Source organism: Uranotaenia lowii, chromosome 2, assembly GCF_029784155.1.
Source record: "Uranotaenia lowii strain MFRU-FL chromosome 2, ASM2978415v1, whole genome shotgun sequence".
In the NCBI taxonomy this organism is placed as follows: domain Eukaryota; kingdom Metazoa; phylum Arthropoda; class Insecta; order Diptera; family Culicidae; genus Uranotaenia; species Uranotaenia lowii.
The window spans coordinates 92,448,828-92,474,157 of NC_073692.1; the positions used below are offsets into that span (position 1 = coordinate 92,448,828).

The following is a 25,330-nucleotide window of genomic DNA, read 5'->3' on the forward strand; positions in this document are numbered from 1 at the left end:
TTACAATTTTTGATTGATTGAACTGCAGCTTCTGTTTCAAGACTTGACTTAGTAATTTGTTGTAATTGGTAATTAATGTTTATCGTCAGTGACGATCATATTTAGTTTCAAAGTACTATAAGTGACGATAACCTTTTTGTAAAATTTCATTATATCAGGTCAAGGATGATCTTACAGAAAAATCCACGTTTTAAAGTTTTGAATCCTTCTTGAAACTACCGGCAATCTTTCCAAAGACTTCCAACTTTGTCATTATAACTATTATCAATCTTTGATTTTACAGGACATGTGCGGTATCTAAAGTTTCTTTTTTATTAATTCTAAGTGTAGTTTTAAAAGCGCTTATTGTATCAGTTTGTTTTCTTGTTAGAGCGTTATGTTTATCTTACGGATTGTTTTGCACATATACATATACTTCCCCATATAAATGAAAATGAATTTCTCGTTGTAGAGTTGTAAACAAACTAACACCAAAACAATAATTCCAGCTGATTGATGGCTGCTGGGCACGTTTCATTAATAATTAATTATTAATGATTTTTTTACATTCATTAGTTTTTAATACCTGATTTATACGTGAAGGATTTCTTATATGCGAGTGCGACTGATGTTTTTGGTCTCCTGGTGAAAATATATTTTTCATACGTTTACCAATTTTGTAGTTTTGAATAACTAGGTGAGTAAAATTCTATTAAATAGATTTCATTCGTTTATGTTTTTCAGTTTTATAATCAAATTGCTTAGATAAGTAAAAAGAAAGTAGCGAATTTTACACTAAAAATGCTCATTCATGTATTCGGTTTTTACTTTCGTGGTACTTTTAGTTGTGTACCTTATACTAGAGCTGACACGCGTACTTTTAAATACGTATTAGTCGGAGACTCGGAGAGGCCAGTTCGATCAATGTCATTGCTTAAAGAATTCTTAACAGGTTCTAGCGTTGATCCAAGCAGCTCAGTGCAGTTAAACTTTGTCTAACTTTATAACATGTTTTGTGGTCCTGTGCAAAGCTGAATTAAATAGAGTGGCGGCTATTAAGCCTTAGTAAGTCGACTAAACATCTTGTCGCGATAAAAACTCTTGTATCACAAATTTTTTCATTACTTTCGCACAACTACAGTTTGAAATTTTATTGCAGGGTATTGTGTATCGTTTGCTGATGAAATCCGTATGGAGTTGATTTGAAAGTGTGTTGCCATTCGCAATCGGACCGTCATAACACCGCAACCGCTTGCTTTTGTCGTAACTTTTCAAGGGTACCTCACCCGGTGCTACCACAAAAAAATCCCACATTTCTCTGATTGGAGATATTGGCGTCATTCTCGCGACGTCTTCGTGGTGCCGCTCGACCACTGAAAGGTCAATTGCGATAATCAGAGTGGTGAAAAGAACATTGCATAATTAGGTGGTTCTCTATTTGAATTGGTGTTTACCCTATATTCGACGACATCATCCGTGGTGCTATTCCGATTGTCTTCAGTGAGCACCATCTTCCTTCGAGGAAGCAATCATGAGTGGAGAAAGTGCAACTTCTAACGATGCACAGGCCAGTTCGTCTCAAACAACCTCGCCAGGTGCGTGCTGATTCATTTATTCGACGTATGCTTATTGAGTTATTTCTTTGTTGTAATTGTAGCTACAAATGGTTGGACGCAGAGAAAAACAGAAGAAATTGAAATTCCTGTTCCATGGGGCATCGTAGCTGGTGAGTAACAACGCGGTTTCCTCTATGCTTATCGTTATCTTTATCAAAAGTGTATTGGCGCCTGGCCATGACAAAGCTTTATTTTATTGCTCATCCAGACAACACGTGCAACTCATTGATGAAGAGATGGCATAGTGTAGTCTAATTGGATTTTGTTGCCGACAACGAGATTTGATCGTAGCAGGCATTGACAGATTTGAATAAAATTTTCTCTTGTACGTCAGATAGAAGAAATTACACACGTGCTTTTTTTGCTAGTACAAATATATCGAGTTCTTTTGTAAGAAAAACTACTTTTCAAATACGGTCCGAAATTTAAACTTACCCCAGCGGAAACCTCCGGAAGCGACAGATTGCTCGGCCAGTAGAGTCCGAGGTTTAATATTTGGTCCTTCCCACCGGCAGGTAAAACCCGTTAGATTGCTCGGCCAGTAGAGTCCGAGGTTTAATATTTGGTCCTTCCCACCGGCAGGTAAAACCCGTTAGATTGCTCGGCCAGTAGAGTCCGAGGTTTAATATTTGGTCCTTCCCACCGGCAGGTAAAACCCGTTAGATTGCTCGGCCAGTAGAGTCCGAGGTTTAATATTTGGTCCTTCCCACCGGCAGGTAAAACCCGTTAGATTGCTCGGCCAGTAGAGTCCGAGGTTTAATATTTGGTCCTTCCCACCGGCAGGTAAAACCCGATAGATTACTCGGCCAGTAGAGTCCGAGGTTTTAATATTTGGTCCTTCCCACCGGCAGGTAAAACCCGATAGATTACTCGGCCAGTAGAGTCCGAGGTTTTAATATTTGGTCCTTCCCACCGGCAGGTAAATGGAGGATGAGTTGGACAACCAACTAGCCAGTGTCAATCCTACCTTCCTTAGTCGTCGTCAGGCACCCGTCCAAAGAGTAAGACCGCCTGTGTTCCAGGTCAGCAACACTGCAGCCGATAGCCGATCTCAATGTCCTCTATGCTCATCTGAAGAACATCCTGGTTTGAAGCAATGTGAGAAGTTTTTGAAAATGTCTATTGAGCAGCGTAGATCGACGGTAAGAGGATGTAAAGCGTGCTATCTATGCCTTGAAGTGGATCATTCGCGACGGAATTGTAAATCGAACAAGACCTGCTCGATATGCAAGAAAAACCATCATCAGCTCGTTCATCCTGGTAATGATTCGAAGCAACCTGTCCTAACTGTAGGTGGAACATGCAATACGATTGTGGGTTGTAACACAATACTTCGAGTAGGAAAGGTGCGCATCCGTAGTAAAACTAAAACTGAAGAAGTTTTTGCACTTTTCGACGAAGGATCATCGCTGACCATGTTAGATTCTTCGATCGCTAAGGAAATGGATTTGCAGGGTACAGTTTCTCCAATTTCGTACCGTTGGACCAACGGAATCACGCATACAGACGACACATCGATGATCATTTCTCTGCAAATATCTGGACCTTCTGATCAGGCAGTCTGGCACAAGATGAATTACGTTAGGACGATCAAGAACATGAAGCTTTCGCAAATGAATTTCGACTTAGCTCAGATTCGTCAGTTGTATCCTCTGTTAGACGAAGAAAAGCTGAAAGTTATCGAAAATGCAACTCCTCGTATGCTGATCGGTTCAAATAATGCTGGTTTAATTGTTCCTCTGAAAACCATCCAGTATTCGATTCGAGGATTACAGCTCACTCGATGTCATTTGGGTTGGACAGTCCATGGAGAAATTCAACCTGTTGCAGAATGCATTGAGATTCCTCATGTTTTACTATGTTCGATTGAAGACATGGAGTTGACTGATTTAATAAAAACTATGTACGCTGTTGATAATTTTGGGATGACAACTCAGTCACCTAAAATGGCTGAAGAGGATACGAAAGCAGTAGATATTATGAACCGTACCATCAAGTGCATCGGCGATCGTTATGAGGTAGGTCAGCTGTACAAGTTCAATCACTTCACGTTTCCTGACAGCAAACCACAGGCGTTGCGTCGTTTGAAAGTGATGGAAAAAAAGATGGATGCAGATCCCGAATTTGCAGATCAATATTGCAACAAAATCGAAGACTATCTACAAAAAGGCTACGCGCGTAAACTGACCGGTCCTGAATTGCTCGAAACACCTAACACCTGGTATTTGCCACACTTTAGCGTTTGCAGTGCTAAAAAGTTCCGATTGGTCATGGATGCAAAAGCAAAGTCAAACGGTTTCTCTTTAAATGACTTGCTTCTTAAAGGTCCTGATTTGGTTCCTCCACTTATTGCGGTCCTGATGCGTGGCAGAAGAAACAAGATTGCGTTTATGGCTGATATTCAGGAAATGTTTCATCAGGTGCGCATTCGACCTGAGGATCAGAACTCGCAAAGGTTCTTTTGGCGAGGAATGGAACGCAAGAAGGCCCCTGATGTGTACGTCATGCAAGCGATGATTTTTGGTGCTGTATCTTCGCCTTGTATAGCGCAGTACATTAAAAATTTTAATGCAAATAGACTTGATGAAGCACTACCAGGAGTGCGAGAGGCGGCTTTGTGTCAGCATTATGTGGACGACTATTTTGATTGTCGCGATACCGAAGGTGAGGCCATCCAATTGATAAACAACGTCATCGAGGCACATCGACAAGGTGGTTTTAAACTTGTGAAATTCGTTTCCAACTCCGTAGCTGTGATGAAGTCCATCGATTCCTCTTTGAAAGCTGCTGATGAGAAAGAGTGCCGAGTGCTCGGTCTGAAGTGGGACCTCCGAAGTGATGAATTTGTGTTCCCGTTAAAGTTCTCGAACTTGCCAACCTCAAAAGTCATCACTAAACGACAGCTGCTCAAGTTCATGATGAGTATTTTCGATCCTCTAGGTGTCCTTGGTCCGATAACCATTCATCTGAAGATCCTTTTCCAAGATTTATGGCGCCTGCAAATCGATTGGGACGATGATATTCCAGATGGTCTTATGACAAATTGGAATGGATGGCTAGAGCAAATAGGTCAGATAGGCGAGGTGAGAATTCCAAGATATTATTTTCCACGACTGTCATCTGTTGGTGCAGTTGAGCTGCATGCATTTTGTGATGCAAGTGACAAAGCTTTTGCTTGTGTTGTATATATGGTACATAGAATCCGGAACGTTTCTCACGTAGCTTTAATCATCGCCAAATCAAAAGTAGCTCCTCTGAAGGCACAAACTGTTCCCCGTCTTGAACTACAAAGCTGTGTAACCGGTAGTCAGATGGTGAAGACTATTCAGGATGAGCTAAAAATAGAAATAACATCAGTTCATTTTTGGACAGATTCTAGAATTTGTTTAGGATGGTTAAACTCGACACAGAAGTTAACTGCATACGTAGGATCCCGAGTCACTAAGATAAAAGAGAACGGGCACAATTCCGATTTATGGAAATGGATTCCATCAAACTTGAACGTTGCTGATTTTGGCACCAAGAATTCGATGTTCTGCAATATGAATATTTGGCTGAACGGTCCGGAATTCTTGCGTTTTGATCAGGAACACTGGCCAAAACAAGAAACCTTAACACTGACTAACGAAGAAGCAATTAATTTCAATGCTGATAGAAGTAGAGGATAATTTGCTAATTTGTTTACAAATATCCACCCAAAAATGTTTTGATCTTCCTGATATAACACGCTTCTCAGATTTTAATCGCCTAACGAGAAGTACAGCATATTACTTGAAAATGCTTAAAATTTTAGCGCTACCCAAGTCAGAAAAACCTGAAAGATTTTCAATCGACGTGAATGATATCAACCAAGCAAGAATGATGTTGTATCAGAAAGTTCAAGCTGAAGCGTTCGGTGAAGAGCTGGTTCTTCTCAAAAAGCAGGATTTCGTCAAACGAACTAGCCGTTTATTCGCATACTCACCTTTTCTTCATGAGGGCATTATCAGAATGCGAGGACGAGTTCAAGATAGCAGCCAGCCTTTCGAAGTGAATAATCCTGTTATTCTTCCGGACAATCATCATTTCACGAACCTGTTAATAAAGATGTATCATATTGCGAATGGGCACCAAGGCACTGAGACGATTATTAACAACTTGAATCAGCGGCACAGAATTCTCAAAATTAGGTCTCAAGTTAAAAAATTTGCCCGTACATGTTTGAGATGTTGCGAGCTTCGGGCGAACCCAAAAATACCACAAATGGGTAACCTTCCTCCAGAGCGGACGACACCTTTCGTTTTCCCGTTTACGTATACAGGCATCGACTATTTTGGGCCACTGACTGTGAAAGTTGGGCGACGTACAGAAAAGCGTTGGGTCGCACTTTTCACCTGCCTTTCGAGTCGAGCTTTACATCTGGAAGTGGTACCTTCGTTGGATACAAGTAGTTGTTTGATGGCTATAAGATGTTTCATGTCGATTCGGGGAATTCCTCAAAAAATTCTAACCGATAATGGAACGAACTTTGTAGGAGCGGACCGTGAGACGAAAAAGCTGCTGCAGGAGTTGGATCTGCAACAGATTGCGGATACGCTGAGTGTGAGAGGAGTACAATGGGCGTTCATCCCACCCGGAGCGCCGCATTTTGGTGGATGTTGGGAGCGACTTGTCCGCTCTGTAAAAACAGCGCTTCGATCCATGTTGAAGGATAGGCATCCCTCGGACCTGGTGTTGCGTACAGCTCTTTGTGAAGTTATGAACGTTGTTAACAATAGGCCGTTGACACATGTTCCTGAAGATCCGCAAGATCCTGAACCGATCACACCTAATATGATATTACTTGGTAGAAACAATCATATGCAATACGATCATGATTTCGACGAACGGGACCTAAATTGTCGAGCTGCGTACAAACATGCTCAAATATACGCTGACAGGTTCTGGCGCAAGTGGGTGTCTTCGTATCGACCTGAGCTGCTGAAACGCCACAAGTGGCAAGACAACCGTAACCGGCACGAATACGCTGTAGGTGATCTTGTAATGATTGTCGACGAGAACATGCATCGCGGGTGCTGGCCTAGAGGTATCATCGATAAGGTAATGCGAGGAACCGACGGTAATGTCCGAACAGTATCAGTACGAACTGCGTTTTCATCATACGTAAGACCAGTTACAAAAATAATCGTATTACAACCCAGAGCGTCTGGTGCCCCGGAGGATGTTGCCGACAACGAGATTTGATCGTAGCAGGCATTGACAGATTTGAATAAAATTTTCTCTTGTACGTCAGATAGAAGAAATTACACACGTGCTTTTTTTGCTAGTACAAATATATCGAGTTCTTTTGTAAGAAAAACTACTTTTCAAATACGGTCCGAAATTTAAACTTACCCCAGCGGAAACCTCCGGAAGCGACAGATTGCTCGGCCAGTAGAGTCCGAGGTTTAATATTTGGTCCTTCCCACCGGCAGGTAAAACCCGTTAGATTGCTCGGCCAGTAGAGTCCGAGGTTTAATATTTGGTCCTTCCCACCGGCAGGTAAAACCCGTTAGATTGCTCGGCCAGTAGAGTCCGAGGTTTAATATTTGGTCCTTCCCACCGGCAGGTAAAACCCGTTAGATTGCTCGGCCAGTAGAGTCCGAGGTTTAATATTTGGTCCTTCCCACCGGCAGGTAAAACCCGTTAGATTGCTCGGCCAGTAGAGTCCGAGGTTTAATATTTGGTCCTTCCCATCGGCAGGTAAAACCCGTTAGATTGCTCGGCCAGTAGAGTCCGAGGTTTAATATTTGGTCCTTCCCACCGGCAGGTAAAACCCGTTAGATTGCTCGGCCAGTAGAGTCCGAGGTTTAATATTTGGTCCTTCCCACCGGCAGGTAAAACCCGTTAGATTGCTCGGCCAGTAGAGTCCGAGGTTTAATAGATTTATATTTAGACTACTCGAGGATCCCTTTGCAATGGGATACTTTTGCTCGTGATTGGTAGCCCAAAATATGTTTGCTGAAATTAAGGTCATTTGGAAGAAGTAACGCTAACACTATAAATCCAATGGTGGATTAAATAAGAATGAATGTTCAGTCGCTTACTTTGGCATAATATTTATTTTTATTTTCCAGGCAAATGGTGGGGTCCCCGGAACAAGCAACCCGTGTTGGCCATCCACGGTTGGCAGGATAATGCAGGGACATTCGACCGGCTATGCCCGTTACTACCGGATGAGATTCCAATCTTGGCCATTGATCTCCCTGGACACGGAAAATCGTCACATTATCCCGTAGGAATGCACTACTACATCTTTTGGGATGGGATCGCGTTGATTCGACGAATTGTAAAACATTTTGCGTGGTCTAACGTAATATTGATGGGTCATTCGCTAGGTGGAGCGCTAAGCTTCATGTACGCTGCGGCCTACCCGGACCAGGTAGAATCTTTTATCAGTATTGACATAGCTGGTCCACCGGCACGTGATCACAGGGAGCAAGCCGCTAATTTGGGCGAGTCGATCGACCGATTTTTACACTACGAAAAATTGCCTGAATCCAAGACGCCTTGCTACAAGTACGAAGATGCCGTTGATGTTGTTCATGCCGCCTACGAGGGATCCGTTGACATGCAATCGGTAGAGATACTGATGCGAAGAGGTATGTCATCAGCATTGGCCCGTTTTAATAAACCGGGATACTATTTTGCCCGAGATCTTAGACTGAAAGTGGCTTTGATGGGCATGTTGGGATTAGAGCAAGTTATAGCTCATGCAGAGAAAATCAAGTGTAGAGTTCTAAACATACGAGCAGATCCTGGCAGGACGTGGGAAAACCCCGAGTATTATCCCAGTGTTATTGAAGCGATGAAGAAATCTGCACGCGAGGTGATATACCTTCAAATCCCTGGAACGCATCACATCCATCTCGTCAACCCAGAGAGAATATCGATCCACGTTACACGCTTCCTGATTGAACAATAATGAAATCTATCTGCTAAATAGTTCTATTGTCCTTAGGATATATTCCAAAGAAGTGCACAGCTATTGAAAATTTCATGCACATTTTAACGTACAACGCAACTCAAACTGTTGATAGTTTTTTCCTGTTGTAGAAATATTCTCAAATCTAGGCAAATGATTTAACATCAACTGCAGGTCAACATAAAACATAGTATAAACATTAGTTTAGGAAGTTTTTGATAAGGGTTCGGTGATATTTTGAGTAAATCAGTTCAAGTGCTACAAATCTACATATTACAATTATGCATTTTATCTGTGAAAATGTAAGGTGTGATGTATGCAACAAATAAAAAAAGATCAATTCTTAAAGAATATCTAGCTACATTTTTTATTTGCTTCATAATTGTTTAAACATACGTTGGGCCATACGTTTTTTTCGTTGTGCATGGAACCAGGGATGTTTCCTTCAAATAGTTTCCTATTGCCTTCTGTAGAATGGTTTCCAGTGGGCTGAAGGTTGCACGTGATCGAAGTCTAGCTTTGGATACTTCTAACGATTTAAGTAGTTCGAAGTTACGCTGCTTCGCTGCCTCCAGGGTGAGACTGTGTTTTGGGTTTTCATTTGATTTACTGTTCTCAACTTCCTGCTCAGACATTAGTTTCCGCTCGTTTTGATTTCTTGAAAATACAAAGGCGCATTAAATCAAGGACGGCAAACGACGTGTGCTGAAAACTTACAACTGCTTGAGTTTCTCTTCCAGCTCGTATTCCAACAAAGCATAACGATCGTTTATATCCGAAATGAAATCAATTTCCTTTTTAATATTTTTGGACATTTTTAACAATTTTTTTTTGTGTTGGACTTTAGAATAAACAACCGAATCGCACGGTTTGTTTCATTTCCGTCACAGGCCGGTTGCTAGGGAAATTAGCCATAATCGTTTGAATATTCTAGGAAGCATGAAATGCTTTTATAGCATGATAGATGACCAGCGTGAGCTTACTGGCTTACTAGCACAACAAAAATGATAAGCTTTCCAAGCTTTCCAAGATTCTAGGGTTTCTAGTAGGCAAAATTGATCCTTTCTTTAATCAACAAATTTAAGGACAAATTAAATAACTATTAGCTATAACTAACTAACTGAACATGAAGGTTCACTATAAATTACCGATGCACATAGGAGTACCCAAGTAACCATAAGCACTAAAGCTTTGCATTTTTATAGCTTTACACCAGCATTCAAAGGCTAAATTACACTATATCAGCACATCAAGTGCAATTTTGCATTACAACAGCCCTTCGAGTGCTATGCTGCATCATGTTAGAATTATACCACTCTTTTAAAATGCAACTTGCATTCTATCAGCTTTGCACAATGCTTTTGAAATGCAACATTGCTCTAAATCAGAATAACAAATGCTATATTTTCTAAGTATTAAATTGGCATCACACAAGCTTGCTTTAATGCTTTTAAGCACTATGTAAGCACTACAGTGGCATTAGGCCAAAGCACATAAGCATTGATTGATGCTGATTCAATGCAAATTCAGGGCACCGGTTGCTAGAAATTTGATTCAAATAGGTCTTTTTTTTCAAAGATTTAACGCGGACCTGATAGGTTCACAGGCAGAGTCAATGTCAAATGTCAGAGCCACATATGTCATGAGTTCGATTCCAGGTCATTTTCAGCTGAAAAATAAAAAAAATATCATGTAGAAAATTCAATCCGAGAGATCTCCTCAATATGCATAAGCGAATATAAAAATAATTACAAATTTAGTATCATGGCCGAAAAATGAACCGAACAAAAATCCAAAATAATTTTTTTTTTCGCATGGTCGAACCTCATTCGATCGCCATTTGCATTTTCCCAGCATTTTGCCCGCCAACCTTGTAGCATCAACCAATGCTATAAAAGTGCTTTTATAGGGTTATACCAGTTTCTGCACTAATGCAGCAGTTAATTTCGCCAAACCTGGCTCACAGAGCTAAAATGATGCACAGAATGAAGCACTATAGCTGACGCTAGAGCAGAGTTGATGCTAGATTTTAGTGCTTATGGTTACTTGGGTATTTCACCCAAAAACCTGGCCGAAAGACAAAATTTAAAAATGAACTATGTATGATTTTTATGCTTATTTTCTTCTTGAAAACATTTACACTATGTATCAGTCATTTTTTCAATATTTAGTTTTTTAGAGCACCTGTACCCGTGGTCCAAACAGCCGGTTTAGACCCAAATTCCGACCCAAGCAACCGCACTGGTGATCTATTATACCAGTTACAACTCAACTTTTTTTTAAAGCTGGTATAAGGATTGATCCAAAACTGGTGAGATTTGGATCCAATTCGACGCAGTTCTAAACCGTTTGACAGTTAATGGAACACGAGTGCAGTTGCCAGTTTTTTCATTGGATCGGATCTAATTTCTTTGGTTCAATTCTTGTATAAATTAGACCCAAGAATAAACCACGGGTACAGGTGCCCTTACGAGCAATAGCGGCTTTTGGAACTTTAATATTTTTATCAACTGGAATTTTACAAAAAAATCGTGTCACAGTTCAACATGTGATAACTGGCTTTAAAAGTGACTTAACAGCTAATTTTGAAAAGGAGAATTTAAATGAATGTTAGAATGTTTGAGATTTAGAAGGGATGAATCATCCTAAAGGATGATAATCCATGGGAAAAAAAGAAAATGAGCACGGAAAATAAAAAAAAGGTAAAATTTACCTTTTTGCGAGGTGATTTTTTACCACTCCTCTTTCGAGGTAAATTTTACCTCTTTTTCATTCACCTAGCAAAAAGGTAGATTTAACCTTTTTCGCATTCACTTAGCAAAAGAGTAAATAATACCGTTTTCCCATTCACTGATATAAAAGGTAAATGCTAGTTGGTTTGATTGGTTTCTTCAATAAAAATAAAACAAAATTCATTTAAAAATGTATATTTATTTGAAATAAAACGGGATATTTATCTAATATTTATTTTCGAAATGTATCACCATGTTTGAAAAAAAATATTGAGGTATGTCCCTTTTTGCCAGGCTCGTGGCAATTCGGCTTTGCGTTCTTCCGCGCCATAATGGCCACTGAATCCTCCTGCACTGCGTTAACACTTTCATGCCCTTCTCCGTTCGACAAATCCGGTGAGGCGCGGCCGGAATGATACCTGGAGGAAGACGTGGAATACACCTCGAAGTTGGGCCGATCTGAAACATAAGCAAAGTATTATGACGAGAATCAGCACTAATAAATGATATCTAAGAAAATACTTACCATTCTATTCCGATTTTCTCATATTGGGCACGAAGAAAAACTTCCCTTCTGAACGACAAAACAGCTTTGGCTTAACCTCAATAAATGGATTCGGCAAATAGTTACTTTTTTCGAGATGAATTGTACCGTTTTGTTTAGCTCAATCCAGGTGAACCTCACCTCGCTACTAAGTAAGATTTACCTTTTTTGGATTCACCTTTTTTCTCGGTGAATTATACCTTTTTTCCAACTTCGATTCAGATAAATTTTACCTCGCTGTGAGGTGAGTTATTATCTCGGTAAATTTTACCTTTTTATTATTTTCCGTGAGGATATGTGGTTGCAAAAAAGTAATTTGGATACTGTATATGAAGCTTTTAAAAACTCTTTACTCTTATTTGTAGTTTTCGAAGCTTGTTTTTGTTAAATAAGTGTTTTTGTTTATGTCATGTGAAAATTCATAACTTAACGAACCATTTACGGAAGAAGAAACTTTTGCATATTTCCGCACTTGTGATATTTTCAATGTTGAATTTGAAAAATGTGTCTTCTTTTTTGTAAAATCCTTTCAATGGCCCATGTTTATTTCGATCAGTTGCTCAAAAGAAAAAATAGTTTTTCAAATTATAGTTAAAAATTGTTTGTTCGTGCTTATTGCAAATAATTTATAAACCTAATTGTGCATTTTCATTGATGTTAATCTTGTGGAACATGTATAAAAGTCGCAGTGTTGTTTTTGAGTTTTTGAAAGTTATACACTATTCTTTTTTAAAATGTTAACAAAGAAAACTCTTGGATTATTAGTTACGGGTTTAAAATTGAGAGTTTATTCAAATTAATTTAAACATTTTTGCTTGCAAAATGAACGTTCAATTTTCAGAGCTCAGCTGTTTAGAATAATCATGCAGTAAGGTTCATTGAATTTACACGATGTGCTCCAAATAGACGAAAAATTAAGCGAAGAAAACACAGGAGCTCCATAAAATCGTGCCTATGGATGTTTTAAGCGGGCCATAGACTACACAAATTGGCCTGTACAAATTCGATGATTCCGCGTCGATTGTTTGATCTATGCTCGCCCACACACTATACAAACATATTTCACGCGAACACAAATGATTGCTGGCGAAAACAACAACAGCAACAAAAAAAACCATCTTCACCCCGGCTGGGAGAATGTTTTGTACAAAATATTTCGATCCCGACCGATTTTACTCCAACCGTTTGGGCGCTCATTCAAGCAGTGCCATACACTATGCAAATCGTGCTCACAGCGACAAAATTTCATCGAATTTCATCGCATTTGTACAAATGTTGTGTAGTCTGTGGCCCGCTTTAGGCTTTGTAGCACAAATGAAATTAATGCAGCAGGATAAACGCATGCGTCAAAACAATCAAAAAAGTTTCTAAGACACCTGGCAAAGCGGCTGAATTGCAGAATCTTTTTGAAGCCCTTTACATAGAAAAACTACAAAGAAATGTTGATGCAAATCTGAATAGAAATCAGTACCATAAAGTGGTAAGAAAATAAGAGGATTTTCATTAGAATAATAATTAGAATAAGAATTATAATTATTTAATGATATTTGTATTATTCAATCGGAAGATAATATTTGAAGTATCAAGTGGATTCGATACTGATATCGATTTTTTTATTATCAAAAAGCTTCAAAATCACTGCTAGGAGATTGAAGTATCTAATTATTACTATTTCAAACTCTAATAATATTTTATTAGTCTTATTCCAAGATATTCAAACGTATGGCTGAGTATAAACATCAAAAAACACTTTTGCCCAACTTTTTGTTCTATATGCTCCTCTGTGCGATGGTTACGAAATTCTGTCAAAATGTGTCTGTTTTTTTTTTAATAATTCGTTTTTTGAAGCGGCTCATACCTTCAGGTTTTAAGGAGCCAAACTCGTTTTTGTTTTTACAATTGTTTGTTTAGCTTAACACTTTTAGTTTTGAGAAAAAGATGATAGAAAGGGAAACATAGAATTAAAGACGCAGATCGATAGCTTTTAGGTAGAAGTAGTTTTCGAATATGTAGTCCAAATCTAGCAAAAAAAAAAATGTGTCTGGTAATATTCGTGATTCTAAAAGTCAAAGCGTCTGAATTCTCGCAATAAAATTCAGGTCGAACATTTTCCATAATGTAACGCCCTGATATGCCGGCAACTTTTTAAGCAATAGAACTCATACTTTAAATAAACGGTTTTTTTAAAGATTCAAGACCTCTCATCCTTTCAGAGGAGAAACGGAAAGAAAGACCTATGTAAGAATAGTTCGAAAACTCATCAAGTAAGCGGAGCCATATGTGAAATGTGATGTTATTTGGTAACGAAAAATGTTGTTATGGCAGTTCATGGACCCTTCTGTGGTAGATAAGTCCTCCATAAGAGTTGTATAAAAATAATATTAATAAAAATTAAATCAAAATATGGTTTTAAAACAGCTTTAAAATAAATTAGCTCTTCATGATGCGACTCTTGTATGTTGGTTGCTACCTGAAAACTTGGCCGTGTAAATGAGGTAATATATGTGAAAGATAAGGCCTCTAAAAGAGTTGTATAAACAGAAAAATGATAAAAATTCAAAATAGGGTTTTGAGGAAAGCATTAATACAAACTAGCCTTTAATGCGAGCGGCTCTTATACGATTTACCTGAATTCTTGGTTGCGTAAATGAGGTTATATGAATTAACATTTGATTCATTATCAAAAGTTATAAAATGCTTTCAAATATACTAATAATGACTACAGGAATATAAGCGTGTAAATGTTGGATAAGCATATTGGATGAATTTGAGTGTCACGTTAAAAAAAAAAAAGAGTGAGTGTATACGTGCGAGAGAGTTGATTGATGAGAAGATGAATGGATCGACTATGAATGGTCATTCTATAATCCAAATTAGAGAAGAAAAGGTTGTGCTTTTCGAGCTAAATTTTGTTAAGCACACTAATTGTGAATAAGAGGCGCAAATTGAAAAGAAATTGTGCTTCAAAAAGAACGGTTACCACAATGGCGCGGTTAACGCTCCCGGAAGTGAGTATTAATCGTTTCAATTAGGTAATTTTGAAATTTTATAATGGCGTCGGGTTCTAGTGATCCGAGTCTTCAGTTTTTCGTAAGTTTGATTATACTAACTGTGGTGCCAGAGGGAAGTATTTTTTTCAATTTTGAGATTTTTATAGCTTCTAAAAAAATGTAGTGAAGAAACTGTTCGTATTCAAATTTATTTACAACTATTTTGCTAAATTTTATTGAAGATTATTTTGACCTTTTGTGGTACAGTAAATTTACTTAAATTGCACTATCAGGATCTTCAAACAAACTAGATTTGTCATATAAACACACACTGTTAGAAAGGAACGACGTTTCTACAGGTCTCAATATATCATTGCATGTGAACGCACTTTGACACTATTGTTTACTAGCTAATCCTAGGTTGTGACATCACTTGGTAAAGTTACAGTTTTGAGTATTGATATATGATATTTTCAAAGTAATCAAATTAAAACGATCTCTAGAAAATGAAGCCGAATTTGAATTATTAGATGGATAGATTTTTTTAGTTTTTAATATCAATTGGCATCAATTGGCAAATACTGACACTGATTGGGAATGTAGAATGACGTAATCTCATGAAAGTTTCTAATATCAAGAAATACACGTACAGGAGGCATGAGACCAGTGAAATTCAATTCAATATTTATGAATAAACTGGTTAGTAGTTAAAATGTGAAACATATATGTATTTGATGCACATTCGGGATAATAATTTATTTATTTTCATATAAATCAATACAATGAGCTATTTAGCTTTTAAAAATGCAACATGTAAGGTGAACATTCAGGATAAGAACAAAAACAATAAATTTTGTAGAAATTCCAAAATTTTCAACAAATCCTCACACGATTCCTTGTAAACAGAAGAGGTCTGGCAAAATGATGCCTCAGTAATTTTAAAAAGTTCGACATAGATATGATCTGATTGAGGATACGTCCACATAAGTTTTAAAGTTTGACAAAGATTGCACATGGTTGGACAGTTTCTCATTAGTTGGACAAAGAGATGACTTGGAAGAGGATAATCCCCAATTATTTTGAAAATAAAACATTGATTGTGATGGATCATATTAGTTTTGATTTTTTTTGTGACAGTGATGACTTGCTAGAAGACACGTTATCATTAATTTTAAATTAATTGAAAATGAAACAGTGATGACAAAATCTTAAAAATAATTATCAATAAATAAAAGTGCTGGTATCACATAAGTGATTTATTTTTATTCGAATGACGCTTCGGGATGTAGGTAATTGATGCGTTGGTGAAAGAAACTCAGGAGGGACGACTCAAAATAAAATAGAAGAATTGCGGCAGGTCAAGTTCAATTGAAGTCGTTCGACAGGTAACGAATTGAATTACGATGGCGATGAAAAATTATGGCAATGAGAATATTAAAAAAAAGGAGAAATTCTGAATGATAACAGTCAAAAGATAACTTGCGACAGGTCAAGTTCAGTTTGATTCGTGCGACAGGCCACGAATCGAATCATGACTGGGATGTGAACGATTCCAACAATGATGCTATGAACATGAGAGAGTTATTTAAAAAAAACTAAAAGAAAACTTGCGACAGGTCAAGTTCAGTTTGATTCGTGCGACAGGCCACGAATCGAATTATAACTGAGATTAAAACGATTGACGATAATAGTATGAACATGAGAGAGTTTTGAAAGATATCAATCAAAAGACAGCTTGTGTCAAGCTCAGTTCGATTTGTGCGACAGGTCACAAATCGAATTACGACTAAGATGTGCACAACTAAAATAAAGATAATAAGAACATGAGAGCGAACTGAATAATATCATAATAAATAGATAACTTGCGACAGGTCAAGTTCTGTTCGATTTGTGCGACAGGTCTCGAATCGAATTAAAATTGAGGTGAAAACATGCGAAACTATGATGATATGAAAATGAGAGAGTTCTTAATGCCAAGAAAATTAAATCAATGCAAAACAAACAACTTACAATATGTCAAACTGAACTTGAAACGGAGAATCCATTGCAGGGAAACGATTAAAGAACTTAACCGCAATCAGTTGGATCCATGCTAGATTCTCGTTGGTTGGAATTTTTATAAGTATACTAAAAGAGAGTGAAAACATTCTGGCTTGTAGTAAGTTTCAGCTCGGCTCTCCCTGGTTAGGCACCAACCAAAGACAACTAAAGACAGTTAGGATTTATTTGAATTAGGTGACAGACCATAATCTGAACAGTCTTGAAATTCGAAATTATTTTTGATTGAGCCATATTAAAGTTTCCGTATTATAAAAGAAATCGATACAAGGGGGAGAACAAAAAAAATATATATATAAGACAGCTTACGTCAAGTTCAAATAAAATTTAGAAACTGTAAGGACTGGATTTCATTACTTGCTCATGACCAAAGCTTTAACGGAGCCTTGTTTCAACAAAGTGGTGTTTATGACTGGATGTGGTACAATCTCAGAATAGAAAAATGATTGAGCTGCAGAAGAGCTTTCGAAAAAAGACGTCGATAATATGGGCTAATTGGTACTACAATGGAGAGTGTTTTTTATGTGTTTGTTGGAACCGATCCTTATTTGAATTTTGTTATAATAGCAACAATAAAGTCGACAATTAAAATATATGAGGCTGCAAACTGATAAAATCTTATATGCTACTTTACTCATTTAATAAGACGTATAGAACTTAGAAACAGTAATGTTATGGATGTGTTGAATCTAAGCTTATAACTCATTAATAATGTTCGTATTACAAGTAACAAATCATTCGGTAACTAGAATGTACGAGATAACTTATGACAAGAGCGAATCGCGATCAGAAACTTGAAACCGAGGGAGAAAATATTATTTTTGCGGCATATTTCATTTAATAATACGAACAGAATAAAGGTTAGGTGGAATTGTGTCAAATGGAAGTTATGATCTGTGAAACAGACCGGGTTATTTTGCGACTGTACTCAATAATTAAGTTGAACAGAAAGTTGCCAACATCATGTTCAGGACCGTAGGAGTGTTTGGACGGACAGAAAGTAATAAGTGCGATGAAGAACAGCATTTCTGTATTAAGGTTGAAAATAAGAGTTATGGTCGTGGTTTAACAATGGTATAAAACACAGTTTCGATTTTATGAATTGCACGTCAATAAATCTGCAAATATAGTTCATAATTTTCCAATCACAAGTCTAGATTGTGAATATTGCGATAGCGTCTAGGACGATTCAAGGAAGTTTTTTCTTATGTTATTTCTAAATTTTCCTAAAACTTATGGATGAAGTGATGTAACTGCAATGATCGCTAAGCTTTTCGGCAGCTATTTGTACGGAGATATCTTCTGACTCAGTATCAGGGAGGGTACTTCGTTATGAAGGTTATGTGATTCTCATAAAATGGGCTTCCTCGGACAGTGCTTCCTTAGTTCGTCGGTGATCGACGTACCGCTGCAATTGAGGGACGTTCTCAGGAATTTTCTGTAGACCTTCTAGTGAAAGGCAGTGAGCTTGGTTGCTGCTCAGTTTCATGGGCGTAGTCCGGTGGTGGGTCAGGCCCCCGATCGGGATGAGATCATTCATCATTCGAGAAAATTGGTTGGCGCCTAATAGGGTTGATAGCGACGACCACTCCTTTACAGATGATAGCTCTGCAATTTCTGCGAAATGGCTTATGTAGGGTGGACCACGGATTTGGTATATTTGTTGAGTTTTGTCCAATTTGTTGGCCGGCTGTATCGGCTGGCTAAAGATGTGAAAATAGGTGAGACGGTGACATTTCAAAACACGAAAAATACTTACACGCTCTTTTTTTTTAACTCAAAATTAAGTATGACCGAGGTTCAAAACATAGTTCGATTCTATGAACTTAAAGTTAAGTACCCTTTTTTCCTCCTTGCGATGGATCAAAACGGAGTTCGAACTGCGAACTCAAAATTGATCCCTTTTTTTCCTTCGGCGAGGGATCAAAGCTGAGTTCGACCTTATGAACTAAAAATTGAACTCTCTTTGTTGGACTGAAAACACTTAGCGAGTTCAGTCCGAACCGGAACAGCAACCAACGAACACGTCGCAAAATTATGTCGTTCCGGAACAATTACCGGAAGACTATGAAGGAACTTCATAATGAAATGCATGTTCACCGTGTCAGCGTAAAATTCTGTCCGTCATTGTCATCATATGGTGAGCGGCTTGGAATGTCCGGAAACTTCCGGATGTTGTTTACTTCCCGTAGGAAGTAACACCCGGAAGTTTTCTTAGACCGGGAATGTCAAAACTTTCCACCGCTCTGTAATTGCAATGCAATGTACCGGAACAGCAGCATCCGGGTACAAAAAATTTTAATCATCCTTTAATTCCCTGAAAATCAGCTACCCTCGAAAAAAAGGATAAATTCGAGTTCGGCTGCCGAACTTAGTATTGAGTATGCCTATCAGAACTTAGTTTTGCTATTGCCCAGTCAAACTCAAAGTTGAGGGAAGCCACCGAAGTGCTGTTTTGAGCCAAAACTACTTAATTTTGAGTTTAAAAAAAAGAGCGTGTACATTTTGGATGCAAAAACGTTGCGCTGCCCAGTTAAGTGGGAAAAATCCTTACGGCACTTTCCATAGCTCGAATTTTGAGCTGCTGCACAGGATTTTACCTGGGTTGGTGGTTTGGTGTACGAATATTTCAATTGCTGTTCAAACATCCTTATTAACTTAGGGTAACAATTGCCATAACAATAACAAACAAGTGAGGATGAACTATCGAGTGTCAAATAAGTGAGTGAATTCGAATGACAGTGATGGCAGAAAAACGGTACTAAAAAAAAAAGGGATCTCAATCAGAGGTGCCAGGTGTCCTGATTTATCAGGATTTGTCCTGTTTTTCGAGAGACCGTCGTAATTTTGCAAAAACTTGAATTTTCTGGATTAAAAATAATAATAATAAAGTTCAATATGAACTGTAGCCCTAGTAAGAAGCTGCTCACGTCAGGTGAATAATTAGAGCGTATACATCACCTGTATTTCGCATTTATCTATGAGATCTGAGAAGTGGTACATATTATTTCCATGACCTCTTAGGTGTCCTGACAAATCCTGATTTGTTAATTCGTGTGGTCTTGAAGTTTTACAAAACCACCTGATCTCAATTACAAGAGAAGGTCGCATATTGATTTGTTAGAATGATGCAACGGTAAGCTAAATTGGAAAATAAAATTCTCAAAAAAAAAACACAAGTTCTTACCAAATTTTTAAGAGAAAGCTAATTCAAAACATCTTTATTATTTTCAATAGTTTCTTATTATTATTAACTTAAACATCATACATTTTATTTTGAAACTTATTGAATGTAAGGAATGAAAGGAAGAGTATTAACTAACATAAAAAAACAACATTTTATTTCTTCATACATAACTAGAGTGGAGGAGGAGGCGAATGTGGTAGATAAGTCCTCCATAAGAGTTGTATAAAAATAATATTAATAAAAATTAAATCAAAATATGGTTTTAAAACAGCTTTAAAATAAATTAGCTCTTCATGATGCGACTCTTGTATGTTGGTTGCTACCTGAAAACTTGGCCGTGTAAATGAGGTAATATATGTGAAAGATAAGGCCTCTAAAAGAGTTGTATAAACAGAAAAATGATAAAAATTCAAAATAGGGTTTTGAGGAAAGCATTAATACAAACTAGCCTTTAATGCGAGCGGCTCTTATACGATTTACCTGAATTCTTGGTTGCGTAAATGAGGTTATATGAATTAACATTTGATTCATTATCAAAAGTTATAAAATGCTTTCAAATATACTAATAATGACTACAGGAATATAAGCGTGTAAATGTTGGATAAGCATATTGGATGAACTTGAGTGTCACGTTAAAAAAAAAAAAGAGTGAGTGTATACGTGCGAGAGAGTTGATTGATGAGAAGATGAATGGATCGACTATGAATGGTCATTCTATAATCCAAATTAGAGAAGAAAAGGTTGTGCTTTTCGAGCTAAATTTTGTTAAGCACACTAATTGTGAATAAGAGGCGCAAATTGAAAAGAAATTGTGCTTCAAAAAGAACGGTTACCACACCTTCTCACATTGCAATTTGATGTGAAACTTTAATTGTAAAGATATCGAAAATTTATTTATGTTCAAATTTTTTTCACACAATTTATTGATTTATAGAAGGTGTAGCGAAGCACACCGGGTCAGCCAGTCAAATATAATTCCTGGTCTACTGATGGTATTTCCGGTTAATATTAAAAATTATTCTATTAAACGTTCTGCAGCCTTTGAACGGAATCGAGGCTCTCGATTGTGCATAAAACCTTGTTTCTGATGCACTAACAATCAGAATAGGACCAATTGTTCCGGGCAAATTATTGTGTGCTTGAGAAGCCGGCGAAAGCTGTAGCAACAGAAGTTTCGAAACATTGTAATGGAAAAGTCTTGATGGTCATCGCCACAAAATAATGATTGATTTAATTATGTTAATTTTCTATATCGGCAACATTTTATTATCTCCCACCCATCGCCCGATTACTCCGGTCATTTTTGGTTGGAGTGTAGTAGCGTAAAATTTTCACTTACGGCTCACGTTCAACAGCTGCTGGCTCCGAAGCCGGCGATGATGGAGTGGCCATCTGTGCCACGATCGCCGCTTCTGTTGGCTTTTCGGTGAAACAGCTGGTACATCAGGTGTGCCGCGCCTGCTGTCCATGTGGATGCGGAGCAAAAATCCCGAGTTCTCCTTCCCCGGATGCAGACGGTGGGTGTCAGTCCAGTGCTGTTCCAACGTCGCGACAATCGTTCTCGTCAATGGCTTCATCTTACCGCGATCAAAAGTCTCGACCCTAGCGCGTGATCCAAGCCAGGAATGGCTCATTCGACAGAGGATGGGCGGCGATTCGATCCTGTGTTTCGATGGACAATGCTGTGATCCGGACCGTGGACGAAACGAAGTTAAAAAAAATTTCCGTCTAGTATGTGGTTGAAAACACAGATGGCGCTGTCTGTGCCGTGCAGTTTCGGAAGAGTTCGGAGCTCGTTTTGTGCCGGAAAGAAAAAAGGTTGGAGCCGATACCAATGGGTGCGCAGCAACATGAACACGTGCCGAGATGTGGAGCAAAATATGCCGGAACCAAAAAAGGGCCCTGAAGAAAAATCTCGTTAGGTATTTTGCCACCTTGATTTTCATAGAAACTCACGCTTTGGGCGACCCTTTTCGAGTTGACTTTCCTCGTGGCTTCGTTTCTTCCGACCTGATGTTGCTGGTGCTGGTCCGGTCTTGTTTGGGATCTTGGCACGTGCCTCGGATTTGTTGTCCGTGCCTTTGTGGCCTGTGGCGATAAATCCGGGGTTAGGTGATTCCTCTAGGATCACAAAAGGCACCTACCTGAGCCTGAGAATATCCGTTCTCCGCACTATCCGGATCCGTCACCTTTAAAAGGCTTTTAGCCCGACGAGCACTGTTCTGGTGCGTCCGGTTTCGAGCACCACACTTGACTATTGTGCGGAAACTGCAGTGACGTTTACCGCTCATTTGCACGCTTAGTAAAGTTTCCCCCAAAATGGGTTTTTACTTTGCACATTTTTTATTGATTCTCAGTTTTGGTTAAAAACCAACACGCTCGTATTGTTTTATGCAACGGGTGGGTTATTGAATCAAACTTGTTGCCTAAATTGCTCTCTCATATCATTGCTCAAAATTAATCAAAATTCAAATGTAACACAACATTGCTGCTTTGGTAGAATTTTTCATGGATCATGACAAGGATCCATGAAAAATTCATAATCACGCCACTAGGAGTTCGAAGGAAAAAAAATGATCGACTACATTCCGAGCATTCCTCGGAAGCGTAACACCTACTGCAGAGGTGTCTTAAACTTAATATATAAAACATAAACACATCATAATAAACTCAAAGCCAACGAATCTTGGCAAAAATATCTTAACGCCATCTAATTATGGCAAAGATTACACTAAAACTAAAGACGAAACTCAACGCCAACCTATCTTGGCAAATGATGTCAATCTATACCAGCAGACCCGGTAAAAATGCCTTCGACTCCTGAAACCAAACTATTAAGACTTTCTCCTAAGCAGCAAAACAATCAATTAAAATCTTGTAGTCATTGAAAAAAATGACTCTGATCTTACAGTGAGGACTAAACACAATTACTGGTTTTTCTAGAAGCAACAGATGTCTTAGGAAAAGAGGGATTTAATCCTCTTAATTGCCAAGGGCCCGGAATAGAGGTTATACCGCGCCTCCAGATCGCGTTCCTTTTGATGTTTCCTTAGCAACCCCCTTGACATCTGTGCCCGAATGTTTATGATCTTGAAACGGATTAAAACCAGCTAAATATGAAATACAGTATTGAACAAACAAAACAATACTGATGATAATACAGCAAAATGATATGATAAACAAGAAGAGCAATAATTAAGTAATCGCAATAATGATCAATTATCTAATACTAATAACAATGATAATTGTAACTAGACGCTAAGTTTCAAAAATTTGTCGAACTAATAATCAAAAGTGGTTCGATTTAGTTGGGCGCCATTTGTAATGGAGATTCTTGAAGGTCATCGCCACAAAATAAATGATTGGTTTAATTATGTTAATTTTCTATATCGGCAACATTTTATTATCTCCCACCCATCGCCCGATTACTCCGGTCATTTTTGGTTGGAGTGTAGTAGCGTAAAATTTTCACTTACGGCTCACGTTCAACAGCTGCTGGCTCCGAAGCCGGCGATGATGGAGTGGCCATCTGTGCCACGATCGCCGCTTCTGTTGGCTTTTCGGTGAAACAGCTGGTACATCAGGTGTGCCGCGCCTGCTGTCCATGTGGATGCGGAGCAAAAATCCCGAGTTCTCCTTCCCCGGATGCAGACGGTGGGTGTCAGTCCAGTGCTGTTCCAACGTCGCGACAATCGTTCTCGTCAATGGCTTCATCTTACCGCGATCAAAAGTCTCGACCCTAGCGCGTGATCCAAGCCAGGAATGGCTCATTCGACAGAGGATGGGCGGCGATTCGATCCTGTGTTTCGATGGACAATGCTGTGATCCGGACCGTGGACGAAACGAAGTTAAAAAAAATTTCCGTCTAGTATGTGGTTGAAAACACAGATGGCGCTGTCTGTGCCGTGCAGTTTCGGAAGAGTTCGGAGCTCGTTTTGTGCCGGAAAGAAAAAAGGTTGGAGCCGATACCAATGGGTGCGCAGCAACATGAACACGTGCCGAGATGTGGAGCAAAATATGCCGGAACCAAAAAAGGGCCCTGAAGAAAAATCTCGTTAGGTATTTTGCCACCTTGATTTTCATAGAAACTCACGCTTTGGGCGACCCTTTTCGAGTTGACTTTCCTCGTGGCTTCGTTTCTTCCGACCTGATGTTGCTGGTGCTGGTCCGGTCTTGTTTGGGATCTTGGCACGTGCCTCGGATTTGTTGTCCGTGCCTTTGTGGCCTGTGGCGATAAATCCGGGGTTAGGTGATTCCTCTAGGATCACAAAAGGCACCTACCTGAGCCTGAGAATATCCGTTCTCCGCACTATCCGGATCCGTCACCTTTAAAAGGCTTTTAGCCCGACGAGCACTGTTCTGGTGCGTCCGGTTTCGAGCACCACACTTGACTATTGTGCGGAAACTGCAGTGACGTTTACCGCTCATTTGCACGCTTAGTAAAGTTTCCCCCAAAATGGGTTTTTACTTTGCACATTTTTTATTGATTCTCAGTTTTGGTTAAAAACCAACACGCTCGTATTGTTTTATGCAACGGGTGGGTTATTGAATCAAACTTGTTGCCTAAATTGCTCTCTCATATCATTGCTCAAAATTAATCAAAATTCAAATGTAACAACATATCATGAAAGCGTGTCCAACATTGTATACACAAGAAGAAACACACAATCTGGGTCTTTGTATCTGCCTCGAATTTGCTGTCGCAAGAAAATAGGTGATAAAGTAAAATTTGTTCTCCTAAAATCGAAGCAATTGTGCAAACAGCGTCAGCAAGATACCGGTTGTTGTTGGTGCTTTTCATAGAATTGATCGTTAAAAGCATTTCAAAAACAGCAATTGTAATAAAAAAAATTAACATTGATAAATTTGTATCGAGAAAACAACATTTTTCATTTCAAAATATGAGCACAATAATTTTACATAGGACTCAACCAGCGATAGTCGAACTTGATAACATCCATAAATTATCGCGTTCCACTAACTTTAAAAATTTTCAGATTTTAACTCACTTTAAATTAATTGTTAGGCTCCTTAAAACTTAAAGGTATGAGCCGTTTCAAAGGTGGAAACTAATAATAATAAATTTAATTAGTAAATGAAAAACAAATCCTTAAGCTCGAACTTCGTTTTTATTCCAGTATTTTTAAAACCTCAAAACATTAACCAGAAAACTACGAGTATTTCATACCTATTAAATTATTAAATACATATTGATCGGTAAAAAAAAATAATGAGTTAATATGCTAAAACGAATGAACATTAGGTAAATATTCGAACGTTC

At 38.5% G+C, this 25,330-nt stretch overlaps 6 protein-coding genes across 9 annotated transcripts in view; 1 reads left to right on the plus strand and 5 right to left on the minus strand.

Moving 5' to 3' along the window:
• The window catches only part of LOC129748146 (uncharacterized), a 96,755-nt gene that overhangs the window by 1,146 nt on the left and 70,279 nt on the right, over positions 1-25,330 (minus strand). The gene's annotated exons all lie outside the window — the stretch shown is intronic.
• On the plus strand, positions 508-8,805 carry LOC129748144 (probable serine hydrolase). Of its 2 annotated transcripts, none has more exons than XM_055742647.1 (4): positions 508-676; positions 1,139-1,574; positions 1,637-1,705; positions 7,691-8,805. In XM_055742647.1, the coding sequence occupies exons 2-4, from the start codon at positions 1,511-1,513 to the stop codon at positions 8,536-8,538; spliced, it is 981 nt and encodes a 326-aa protein (XP_055598622.1). In that variant the 5' UTR covers positions 508-676; positions 1,139-1,510; the 3' UTR covers positions 8,539-8,805. The 2 variants fall into 2 exon arrangements, with proteins under 2 accessions (XP_055598622.1, XP_055598621.1); XM_055742646.1 differs by lacking the exon at positions 508-676 and adding an exon at positions 855-1,044.
• On the minus strand, positions 8,879-9,405 carry LOC129748151 (uncharacterized). The gene is made up of 2 exons (XM_055742656.1): positions 9,256-9,405; positions 8,879-9,195 (listed from the first exon to the last, which is right to left on the minus strand). Exons 1-2 carry the CDS (start codon positions 9,351-9,353, stop codon positions 8,925-8,927), a joined length of 369 nt encoding a protein of 122 aa, XP_055598631.1. The 5' UTR covers positions 9,354-9,405; the 3' UTR covers positions 8,879-8,924.
• LOC129748147 (uncharacterized) lies at positions 17,920-19,537 on the minus strand. The gene is made up of 2 exons (XM_055742651.1): positions 19,365-19,537; positions 17,920-18,565 (listed from the first exon to the last, which is right to left on the minus strand). The coding sequence occupies exons 1-2, from the start codon at positions 19,508-19,510 to the stop codon at positions 18,202-18,204; spliced, it is 510 nt and encodes a 169-aa protein (XP_055598626.1). The 5' UTR covers positions 19,511-19,537; the 3' UTR covers positions 17,920-18,201.
• On the minus strand, positions 21,309-22,563 carry LOC129748148 (uncharacterized). Of its 2 annotated transcripts, XM_055742653.1 has the most exons (3): positions 22,194-22,563; positions 22,006-22,137; positions 21,309-21,951 (listed from the first exon to the last, which is right to left on the minus strand). In XM_055742653.1, the coding sequence occupies exons 1-3, from the start codon at positions 22,338-22,340 to the stop codon at positions 21,778-21,780; spliced, it is 453 nt and encodes a 150-aa protein (XP_055598628.1). In that variant the 5' UTR covers positions 22,341-22,563; the 3' UTR covers positions 21,309-21,777. The 2 variants fall into 2 exon arrangements, with proteins under 2 accessions (XP_055598628.1, XP_055598627.1); XM_055742652.1 differs by having other exon boundaries at positions 21,309-22,137.
• LOC129748149 (uncharacterized) lies at positions 23,448-24,651 on the minus strand. 2 transcript variants are annotated; one of them, XM_055742655.1, is made up of 3 exons: positions 24,331-24,651; positions 24,143-24,274; positions 23,448-24,088 (listed from the first exon to the last, which is right to left on the minus strand). In XM_055742655.1, exons 1-3 carry the CDS (start codon positions 24,475-24,477, stop codon positions 23,915-23,917), a joined length of 453 nt encoding a protein of 150 aa, XP_055598630.1. In that variant the 5' UTR covers positions 24,478-24,651; the 3' UTR covers positions 23,448-23,914. The 2 variants fall into 2 exon arrangements, with proteins under 2 accessions (XP_055598630.1, XP_055598629.1); XM_055742654.1 differs by having other exon boundaries at positions 23,448-24,274.

Coding starts and splice junctions, on each gene's coding strand:
- LOC129748148 (XM_055742652.1), bottom strand. CDS start 22,340: ATGAGCGGTAAACGTCACTGCAGTTTCCGCACAATAGTCAAGTGTGGT. Junction 22,138..22,193: donor ACGGATATTCTCAGGCTCAG/GTAGGTGCCTTT, acceptor TTATCGCCACAG/GCCACAAAGGCACGGACAAC.
- LOC129748144 (XM_055742647.1), top strand. CDS start 1,511: ATGAGTGGAGAAAGTGCAACTTCTAACGATGCACAGGCCAGTTCGTCT. Junction 1,575..1,636: donor GTCTCAAACAACCTCGCCAG/GTGCGTGCTGAT, acceptor TTGTAATTGTAG/CTACAAATGGTTGGACGCAG. Junction 1,706..7,690: donor TCCATGGGGCATCGTAGCTG/GTGAGTAACAAC, acceptor TTTATTTTCCAG/GCAAATGGTGGGGTCCCCGG.
- LOC129748151 (XM_055742656.1), bottom strand. CDS start 9,353: ATGTCCAAAAATATTAAAAAGGAAATTGATTTCATTTCGGATATAAAC. Junction 9,196..9,255: donor GAAGAGAAACTCAAGCAGTT/GTAAGTTTTCAG, acceptor TGTATTTTCAAG/AAATCAAAACGAGCGGAAAC.
- LOC129748147 (XM_055742651.1), bottom strand. CDS start 19,510: ATGTTTGAACAGCAATTGAAATATTCGTACACCAAACCACCAACCCAG. Junction 18,566..19,364: donor AACGTTTTTGCATCCAAAAT/GTACACGCTCTT, acceptor TCACATCTTTAG/CCAGCCGATACAGCCGGCCA.
- LOC129748149 (XM_055742654.1), bottom strand. CDS start 24,477: ATGAGCGGTAAACGTCACTGCAGTTTCCGCACAATAGTCAAGTGTGGT. Junction 24,275..24,330: donor ACGGATATTCTCAGGCTCAG/GTAGGTGCCTTT, acceptor TTATCGCCACAG/GCCACAAAGGCACGGACAAC.